The sequence below is a fragment of the Canis lupus genome, chromosome 16 (assembly GCF_011100685.1).
Source record: "Canis lupus familiaris isolate Mischka breed German Shepherd chromosome 16, alternate assembly UU_Cfam_GSD_1.0, whole genome shotgun sequence".
NCBI classification, from domain to species: domain Eukaryota; kingdom Metazoa; phylum Chordata; class Mammalia; order Carnivora; family Canidae; genus Canis; species Canis lupus.
Window position 1 is genome coordinate 35,046,934 of NC_049237.1, and position 11,000 is coordinate 35,057,933.

Here is an 11,000-nt window from a genome sequence, read left to right on the forward strand (position 1 = left end):
TCTACTCTGCTAGTTTAGTGGTCGATCAGCAATTCTACAGAGATGTCTTATGTCTTTAAATGCTGAGAACCTGAACAAAATCTCTCCCTCTTAGAGGTGGGTTCTGAACGTGCTGGGCATGCCATCAACGCTTGGCCAGATAGTTTACAACTCTGCTTTAGCCTTCCTCTCCTGCCTGTGCAGAGCCTGAACATCAGCCACAGGTGGGAGCTTGGAGCTTTCTCAGGTCTTTTTTGAGCATGTGTTCAGCCCTGAGCATGTGTGTAGCTTCAGATCGAGGAAAGTGGTGGGTCACTCGAAGGAAGGAGGAGGAAGGAAGGAAGGAGGAAGTAAGGAAGGAAGGAAGGAAAGGAAGAGCGAAAGAAAGAAAGGGGATGGGGAGGCGGAGTGGAGGGCGGGAGGGGGTGAGGGGTGCGAGCGAGGGAGGTTGGTCTCGTTATGCGTACGGCAGTCTGCCTGTCCTTACGTCTTCCTCTTCCTCCTTCCTTCTACTTCCGTCCTTTCTTCTTCTTTCTTTCTTTCTTTCTTTCTTTCTTTCTTTCTTCTTTCTTTCTTTCTTCTTTTTCTTTCTTTCTTTCCTTTTTTCTTCTTAAAAGATTTATTTATTTATTTGAGAGAGAGAGAGTGAGAGAGAGAGAGAGAGTGCATGAACAGGGAAAGGAGCAGAGCAAGAGGGAGAGAATCTCAAGTAGATTCCTCACTGAGGGTGGAGCCCGACATGGGGCTCCATCTCACAACCCTGAGATTATGATCTGAGCAGAAATCAAGAGTCAGATACTTAACCAACTGAGCCACCCAGGTGCCTCCTGTGGGACTTTTCAAAGCCCTTATTCTTCAAAGCATTTTATATACGAGGCTTTGCTCCCAAGGTTTTGTTGTTTATTGTTCATTCCAAATTTTATCCTTTACTCTAGGTGGCATCAGGTAATATGTTTTCCTTGAAATATTCTTAACAAACATGCCCTCCCTCCCCCACCCAACAACCTCCTCCCTCTAGGTAACTGTCTCAGCTCTGGGAAAGTTCTGACTTCTGTGAGATCGTGGCAAGCCCTTTGAGCTAGTCCTTCAGGGCACTACCAGACTGGTCAAAATAACCACAATCTTCAAGAATAAGGCCTGCCCTGCTCCCTCTAGTACTAGCAGACTGAACTGGGAATGTGGGCTGTTGTCTTCAAGACATTGCCAAGCTGGGGTGGAGGATAGAGCCAGGGTAAGTTACAAATGCCACAATGTGCACTTCCCAGGATTCAGCTGTTTTTTCCTCGATTAAGCACCCCTATTTCCCATGTGCTGATTAAATTCTAGTATTCTGAGAAAGTTGATTCTAACAAATTTTGCCAGTTTATTCATCACTTTTATGGAGAGATGGACTTGTAGATTTCCCTCCTTTGCCATTTTCACCGATGTCACTTCATAGCGGAATCCTGTGGTATATTGCCTCTTTCATGAAACTAAATTAATACCAGATGGTTGCCTAATCTGTAAAGTCAGAGTCAGGATTTGGATGACTTAGGGGATTCAGTCACTGTACTGTGAGGGCTGTGGTAATTCCTTTATTACACAGACCCCAGTTCAGGAAGGAACCTCTATTCCTTGCAGATAAAACAGACACATTCTTAATGTTTCAACCTCTTTTCTAAATGTTCTGCAGACTACAACTCAACCAGTGATAAATGTGCATCATTAGTATGTGATGAATACTTCAGTTAACTTTGTATGATGCCCTTCTATGGGGCAGGGAAAAATATTTTTTTGCAGTCTATAAGCTTGGGGTATTTCAGTTGATAACTACTATCATCCATTTTTTGGTTAATGTTTGCTCGCTCAATTTTTAGAATACAATGTTCTCTGGTTCTGTTTTTTTTTTTTTTAAGATTTTATTTATTCACAAGAGACATAGGCAGAGGGAGAAGCAGGCTCCCTGTGGGGAGCCTGATGCTGGACTTGATCCCAAGACCCCAGGATCATAACCTGAGCCAATGGCAGACATTCACTCAATCACTGAGCCACCCAGGCATCCCTTCTCTGATTCTGTTTTAAATTCTGTGTACTGAAAAAATAAAAATAAATAAATTCTGTGTGCTGGTAGTTTCAACTCAGCTTCTTTCCTCCTTTATTCTCTCTTTCAGCATTTTATTTGAGAAGAATTCTAATATATTATAAAGCAATACGTTTTAAAATCCTATAACCATCTAACTTCAGTAGTTAGATCTACTTTGGCCAATGCTACTTCATCTGTTACCACCCTCAAGATTATATAGGCATCTGGAAATATTTTAGTGGATGTCACTAAATGAGTAAGAACTTATTTTATTTTATTTTATTTTATTTATTATTATTATTATTTTTTGCAGTCTAACAAGAAATATATTTGTTTATGAGAGCCATGATTTGGGACATTAGAAAGTTCTCCAGAGATGTGGTAGGAAAACTGTGGTAAGAGGGCGAGACTCAGCAACCCCCCGGGCATGTCAAAAGATGTGCACAAACTCTCTCGGGTGAACTCTGCTCTGACTTCAATCCAAAAGGGTTTGCACACAGGGCCCGACAGCTTTAGTGGCTGGAAGGCCCCAGCTCGAGAGAATTTATTTGGAACCTTTCTTCTTTTTCTTCTTCTTCTTCACAGGTGTGTCATGTAATGTAGCGTCCATAGCTACTTCAACTTGGTTTTTCTTTTCTCTCCTTTTCTTGGACTTTAGGGTAATGTCCTGGACATGAGGTGGCCACACACAATCTTCTCCATTTTCAGCAGAAACACCAGAATTCTTGTCCCAACAAGGGTCTCCAAGCTGCCACTCAACTTGGTGTCTCTTCTTCTTGGCCTTGGGTACGGTGTATATCTCCACTTTTCTATCTTTTGCCTCTTTCTTTCTTTTCTTTCCATTTTTTCTTTCCGTTTGGGTCTCTGCAAAGTCAGGCCCTGCTGCTATGACCTGTGGCTTGTTCTTTAGCTCTGCCTTCCTCTTGGCAAAGTACTCCTGGATGGTGAAGGCACTGGTCGTTGTAGTGGAGGATGAGTTCCCATCTGGAGTGGCAGGGCTGGAATCATCCTCAGGAATCTTCTTACTCTGTCTTTTTCCAAAAATGCAGTCAAGATCTGTTTTGCTCCGACATGATAGATCATTCCCTTTTGTGAATTTCATATAATGAACACTGTTTTTTGGAGATTTTGGACTTTTCTTCGAGGCTGAAAGTTTTCTTCTCTTTGTTGTGTGAGGAATCTGTTGTTTCCTGCCCATGGCAAGTGTTCAGGTCAGCCAAAAGCTGGTTAAAATCATCCTGATGAGCAATCCAGTTATCTTCATTATTGATTGTAGCTCCAAGTCCCAGGTGGTTATTTTTAACTTGAACTTTAATATGATCTGTTGCTCCTTGCTCCTGAGCCCCTAAACCCTTTCCTTTAGACCACCCCATTTTTTCTAGCATCCTCTGGCCAAACTTGGAATCATCATTGCTCCACGCAGTGTTTCTTGGATCCACAGCCCACTTCTGCTTCCTCTGATGCTCAGCCAGCATAGACATGTCGACAGCCTGGAACGCTGCGAGCCTCCGGACCTGAGCGGTGGCGGCTACCGAGCAGCCGGCTCGCGGAGAAGCGAGAAGCGTGGGGCCGGCAGACCAGGTGGACCCAATAACTCATTTTAGAAAACAAAACCCCCAACATGGGGTGGTGGTCTTTCAAAGTGCAAATGCACTGGGGAAGGATAATAGTCAATTCCTGGACGTGGGAATGAGAATGGAGTACCTGATATGACCTTTAAGAGAGAACAGCTGAGGGCACCTGGGTGGCTCAGTTAGTTAAGTATCTGCCTTTGGCTCAGGTCATGATCCTGGGGTCCTGGGGTCCTGGGATCGAGCCAGGCATCGAGCTCCTTGCTCAGCAGAGAGCCTGCTTCTCCTTCTCCCTCTGTCTGCCACTCTGAGCCCTTGCTTGTGCACGTGCTTTCTCTCTCAGTCTGTCAAATAAATATATATATATATTTAAAGACAGAAGAGCTGAGGTATAGCTATACACTTTCCTTGCTCTGTGAGCTCAAATCCTTGAATTCTCCAGCAAACATCTTTGAGTCTCAGCTCCCTCATCTGTTAAAAGGGAATAATGATGTTTCTCTTGGAATGGGGGGGTGTGAAGAGAGATGTAATGTAAAACACTAGCACAGTGTCTGGCACATAGTAAGTGCTTCGGAGGTGGTAGCTATAATAATATGAATTATTTTTAGCTGACTGCGAGTGAGGAAATCTCTAATAGCATAAAATCTAGAGCCAGGAGAAGGGGAACCTGAACTATAGATTAAGAGAGGGTAAAAGGTGAGAAGAAGGCATCTGAGAAGAAATTTGGGTTACTAGACACTTGTGTAGCTGTCATCTGAATTGAGTGGGGATATACCCAGGATCCTCTCTTTGCTGTTTATCATAGCAACAGCTTTTCTTGCCTGTATCCTTCTAGGGCAGTTACTCATTAATATCTAGGTAATTCTGCTTGGCTATGATCCTTCCACAGTCTTGTGAAAACTTTGTTCAGAGACTACTTCCTTCAAAGATCAAGATGGATCTGGACTTCAATCACTGAGACCTTGGGGGGTATATGTGCTTTATACAGGTAAATTTGTAATTTCTCATCTGGATGGATTTTTACCTCAACTTACAAGTGAAGCAGGAAAATTGGGCATTTCAAGCTGAGATCCTAGTACTCAGCCAGAAAAGCTCTTCCTTCCTGCATGCTTGGGAAGCTGATGAGAACTTCAGTTCCCTCTGTCTCGCATTGCTTATTAAAGACAGAAAAACAGGAACACAGAATAATGATTCACTTCAGTCATTCATGAGGAGAGTTGGGATGAAATCTCTCAGCCTCTGAATTCACTGAATTGGCACAAAGATCCATTTCTGCCTCCGTGCTTCCTTTGGCAGTGGGGTATATCAAGCTGTGCCAGCTGGGATATTTCCCATCTTCCTCCTCCATCTCCCCTTGGCATTTGGACAAAAATCCTTGTACATATACAACCATTTAGCTTTGGTAGTGATTTTATTGGCTGTGTGTTTATCCTGGAATTTAGTTTGTAGACCAGATACCAATGGTATGCATATGATTATCCAGGTTGATTGATGGATTGATCCATTTATTTAACAAAGTGTCTGTGTGCCAAGTGGGTATTAAGCTAGGTGCTGGTGTGAGAACCAAGTATGAAAACATCACCTTAATTTGAATTTTAATTGAGGTGGAAGGCAGTTGATTTTGCAGATTTGTTAGCTTAAATTGTCTAGGAGATTGTGTGGATTCAATAGTACAGACCTGTCTAAGCTTGGACTATCTATATGATCGTATCTATAGACTTCATAGGCCCAATCACTGCTACCTGTTGGCTGCTTTTCAACATATGGATATCAAGATGCCTTCCTGGGATGGACCACTTCAAACAAGACACTGCTAGTATTGATCAAGAATTCTTTTTTAAAAAAATATATTTATTTATTTATATAGAGAGAGTGTGCTCAAGTACAAGCAGGGGGAAGTGGCAGGCAGAGGGAGAGGGAGAAGCAGACTCCCCAGGGAGCAGAGAGCCTGATGTGGGACTCAATTCCAGGACACTTGGATTGTGACCTAAGCCAAAGGCAGACACTTAACTGACTGAGCCACCCAAGTGCCTTTGATCAAGAATTCTTGAGAATTGGTTTTACGTGTAGGTTACTGGGACACTCAGATGCAACAGAGGACAGGATGTTATCAGAGACTGGGTTTACAGGATGGGCAAGGGATGAATCACTCTGATCTCATCACTGGAATTTACTTTTTACCTTTCTTATATTTAGCTGTACAAAAATGTCCTTTTCATCAACTATGGGTTCTGTTTCAATAAAAATTCTTGCAACCCTTCAATAACAACAAGTCTTAGCATTGTGAGAAGGTATTGTAGTTAGGCTTTCTTTGCAGATGAGAAAAGATGCAAGAAAGGCTTCAACACTCATGTGTTTTGAAAAGTGTGGTAGAGATTTCTAGTGTGGGTTTATCTCCAGTTTTCTTCCCCCTCTGGATATGTGAGAGGAATATCTTCCCTTGCCCCTTGTGTGTGATTAGTTCTGGCCAAAGAATATGAAAAAAAGCAATATATGTCATTTCTGAGCTGAAGCACTTATCTGTTGATGTGACACTCCATTGCTAAGATATATGTCTAGAAGCAGACCTCTTGGGTAGCGTTGTTTGTACATCTTCAACTTTATTATATAATGTCTGCTTTGCTTGGGATAATTTACACTTTGACCAGGTGATAAGAAAGAACCCATTTCTCCACAATTGGAGAAATTCCAAATTACCCAATTTGTAAATAAATAAAACATTCTTGTAATGTAATGATTATACAATGGTCTATTTTTGGTATAAAATTGGATTTCCATAATGACTAGTGAAATTGACAATCCTTTCATATATATATACTGGCAATTTGGGCTTCATTTCCTGTGGACTATTTGGTCCTTTCTATAGGGATTGCGCTTCATTTATAATTTCTCTAAGTAATCTCTCTACATCTTGGTAACTGTACACATTCAGAATCCTGCTTTCACAAGAATGATGTCAGAAAATTTGCATCCCAAGGCTCTTTTGCAGTTAGGATATAGCATATAACCTGGGCTGATGTAAGACTTAATTTAGAAGTGAGCAATGTGAGTGGTATCCTTAGGGTAACAGTAGCTACTATATCAGATAAATCTCATCCTTAGCATCAAAACAATATACACTTAGTTTTTACTCCTATCAAAATCTGGGAGTTCTTGGTGGAGCAGCCTTCCATGTAGTCTCTCAGGGACTTAGACAATGGAAGAGGCAAGAGAGGACCATTTCAGGAGGTTTTTACAAACTTTTCCTGGAAGCAGTATACCTCTTATCTACTTACATTCCATTGGCCAGAGTTCATGCACATGCCACACCTAATAGTAAAAGAAATATAATCTAGTCATGAGTTTTGGTGAATGCATAGTAGTTCTGCTACATGGGACAAAGATCTTTTGGTTAGAATGGTGAGAGCTGGCTGGTTCCTTAGGGAAAGTGAAACCTCAGAGCAGTGTGGCAATGGTACCTCACTAAAGCCTCCACAGCATAGTTGGATGCTGTTCCTGCTCATGCAGCTTCCGTGCTTGGCCTTCCACCTCACCCAGTAATTCTGCTGACTGTCTGATATCCTTCAGCAAGTTCCTTTACTGCTTAGGCTAGCCTGAATGGATTTTATGGGTTGTGGCTAAGAATCATGAGTTTTTTAGTTTCTTACTGTCTTGTTCTTTTGGTTATTTGTCTTTGAGATTGGGCCTCAGAGAGTATCTCCACTGAAATAAGTAATAATGTTTATTCCTTTCTGCACAGTAATCTGTAGGACCTACTGATGTTAACAACAAATCTATGACCACATGTGTACAAAAACATGTTCACAATGGACCCATTTTGCAAGTGTCAGGCCCATAGACATCTAAACTAAGTAAGAACCTTCCCTCAACTAAATGAGAACAAGGTAAAATACTTGTAACTCTTCTGAAGTTGGGATAGGACTGCCTCATTTGGAATCTCATCATTACCACTAGTGGCAAGAGGTGGTGTTGAGTGTACAAACCTAACCCTAGATGGGGTGCTTCCCTCCCTATGGGGGGTCCTTTAGTGTGGGCAGTGAAGCTGTGATTCATAGCTGGGAATCTGGCTGTGTGATCTCCAAGATCCATCAGGTAGAGAATCGACCACCTAGGAGATCCTGATGGATCCTTTTAGATTCCCGGCTTAAGAAGGAAGCAAGAGTTGAAAGGTTTTAGGGTAGTGTACAAATCCCGTGATAATCAAGCTTCTTCAAAACCAGTTTCTCCACTTTTTGATGCACACTGGGCTTTTACATCATATCCAAGGATGACCAGTTTAATAATGCCACTATCTAAATCTTTCAGCTTTAAGCAAGGCACTTAAATTTGCTGGGTCTCGATTTCATCATATGTAAAAAATAAAGGTCCTTTCCAGTCACCATTTCAGGTATTAGATTTCATTAGCAGATTTGCACTGATTATTATTCTTAGTTGCTTTCAATATTTTCCACCAGATGGCTCTATGCAAACTCCTATCCACAGCCTCCCTTTGAACTAGGCTTGCTTTTGTGGTTTATTCTTCTCTGCACACTCAATTTCTATTATTCTCCAAGGTTTTTTTTTTTTTTTTTTTTTACTATTTTTATTTATTTATTTTTGTATATTTTTTATTGGAGTTCAATTTGCCAACATATAGCATAACACCCAGTGCTAATCCTGTCAAGCGCCCCCTCAGTGCCGTCACCCACTCACCCCATCCCCCTGCCCACCTCCCTTTCCACTACCCCTTGTTTGTTTCCCAGAGTTAGGAGTCTCTCATGTTCTGTCACCCTCACTAATATTTCCCACTCATTTTCTCTCCTTTCCCCTTTATTCCCTTTCACTATTTTTTATATTCCTCAAATGAATGAGACCATATAATGTCTGTCCTTCTCTGACTGACTTCACTCAGCATAATACCCTCCAGTTCCATCCACGTTGAAGCAAATGGTGGGTATTGGTCATTTCTAATGGCTGAGGAATATTCCATTGTATCCATAGACCACATCTTCTTTATCCATTCAGCTTTCGATGGACACCGAGGCTCCTTCCACAGTTTGGCTATTGTGGACATTGCTGCTAGAAACATTGGGGTGCAGGTATCCTGGCGTTTCACCACATCTGTATCTTTGGGGTAAATCCCCAGCAGTGCAATTGCTGGGTCGTAGGGCAGGTCTATTTTTAACTCTTTGAGGAACCTCCACACAGTTTTCCAGAGTGGCTGTACTAGTTCACATTCCCACCAACAGTGCAAGAGTGTTCCCCTTTCTCCACATCCTCTCTAGCCATTTGTTGTTTCCTGTCTTGTTAATTTTACCCATTCTCACTGGTGTGAGGTAGTATCTCATCGTGGTTTTGATTTGTATTTCCCTGATGGCCAGTGATGTGGAGCATTTTCTCATGTGCGTGTTGGCCATGTCTGTGTCTTCCTCTGTGAGATTTCTGTTCATGTCTTTTGCCCATTTCATGATTGGATTGTTTGTTTCTTTGCTGTTGAGTTGAATAAGTTCTTTATAGATCTTGGATACTAGCCCTTTATCTGATAGGTCATTTGCAAATACCTTCTCCCATTCTGTAGGTTGTCTTTTAGTTTTGTTGACTGTTTCTTTTGCTGTGTAGAAGCTTTTTATCTTAAGTCCCAATAATTCATTTTTGCTTTTGTTTCCCTTGTCTTCATGGATGTATCTTGCAAGAAGTTGCTGTGGCCAAGTTCAAAAAGGGTGTTGCCTGTGTTCTCCTCTAGGATTTTGATGGATTCTTGTCTCACATTTAGATCTTTCATCCATTTTGAGTTTATCTTTGTGGATGGTGTAAGAGAATGGTCTAGTTTCATTCTTCTGCACGTGGCTGTCCAATTTTCCCAGCACCATTTATGGAAGAGACTGTCCTTTTTCCAGTGAATAGTCTTTCCTGCTTTGTTGAATATTAGTTGACCATAGAGTTGAGGGCCCATTTCTGGGTTCTCTATTCTGTTCCATTGATCTATGTGTCTGTTTTTGTGCCAGTACCTCACCGTCTTGATGACCACAGCTTTGTAGTACAACCTGAAATCTGGTATTGTGATGCCCCCAGCTCTGGTTTTCTTTTTCAATATTCCCCTGGCTATTCAGGGTCTTTTCTGATTCCACACAAATCTTAAGATGATTTGTTCCAATTCTGAAGAAAGTCCACGGTATTTTGATAGGGATTGCATTAAATGTGTAAATTGCCCTGGGTAGCATTGACATTTTCACAATATTAATTCTTCCAATCCATGAGCATGGAATATTTTTCCATCTCTTTGTGTCTTCCTCAATTTCTTTCAGAAGTGTTCTGTAGTTTTTAGGGTATAGATCCTTTACCTCTTTGGTTAGGTTTATTCCTAGGTATCTTATGCTTTTGGGTGCAATTGTAAATGGGATTGACTCCTTAATTTCTCTTTCTTTAGTCTCATTGTTAGTGTATAGAAATGCCACTGATTTCTGGGCATTGATTTTGTATCCTGCCACACTGCCAAATTGCTGTATGAGTTCTAGCAATCTTGGGGTGGAGTCTTTTGGGTTTTCTATGTACAGTATCATGTCATCTGCAAAGAGGGAGAGTTTGACTTCTTCTTTGCCAATTTGAATGCCTTTTATTTCTTAAAAATTTTTTTTAAAAAGATTTTATTTATCCATTCATGAGAGACACAGAGAAAGAGAGGCAGAGACACAGGCAGAGGGAGAAGCAGGCTCCACGCAAGAAGCCTGACGTAGGACTCGATCTTGGGTCTCCAGGATCACGCCCCGGGCTGAAGGTAGCACCAAAGCACTGAGCCACCCAGGCTGCCCTGCTTTTTATTTCTTTTTGTTGCCTAATTGCTGAGGCTAGGACTTCTAGTTCTATGTTGAATAGCAGTGGTGAGAGTGGACATCCCTGTCGCGTTCCTGATCTTAGGGGAAAGGCTCCCAGCATTTCCCCATTGAGAATGATATTTGCTGTCGGCTTTTTGTAGATGGCTTTTAAGATACTGAGGAATGTTCCCTCTATCCCTACACTCTGAAAAGTTTTGATCAGGAATGGATGCTGTATTTTGTCAAATGCTTTTTCTGCATCTATTGAGAGGATCATATGGTTCTTATTTTTTTTTCTTGTTGATATGATCTATCACGTTGATTGCTTTATGAATGTTGAACCAGCCTTACATCCCGGGGATAAATCCCACTTGATCATGGTGAATAATCTTCTTAATATACTGTTGGATCCTATTGGCTAGTATCTTGTTGATAATTTTTGCATCTGTGTTCATCAGAGATATTGGTCTATAATTCTCCTTTTTGGTAGGGTCTTTGTCTGGTTTTGGAATTAAGGTGATGCTGGCCTCAGAGATTGAGTTTGGAAGTACTCCATCCCTTTCTATCTTTCAGAACAGCTTTAGTAGAATAGGTATT

The 11,000-nt window shown here is 41.4% G+C and overlaps 1 protein-coding gene across 1 annotated transcript; it reads right to left on the reverse strand.

Annotated features, from left to right (window-relative positions):
- Positions 1-2,412: 2,412 nt before the first annotated feature.
- On the reverse strand, positions 2,413-3,556 carry LOC100686745 (PIN2/TERF1-interacting telomerase inhibitor 1-like). Its single transcript, XM_038559233.1, is given in 2 exon segments — positions 2,413-3,161; positions 3,163-3,556. Coding segments are annotated over 2 exon segments (936 nt in total). The 5' UTR covers positions 3,523-3,556; the 3' UTR covers positions 2,413-2,585.
- Positions 3,557-11,000: the final 7,444 nt, after the last annotated feature.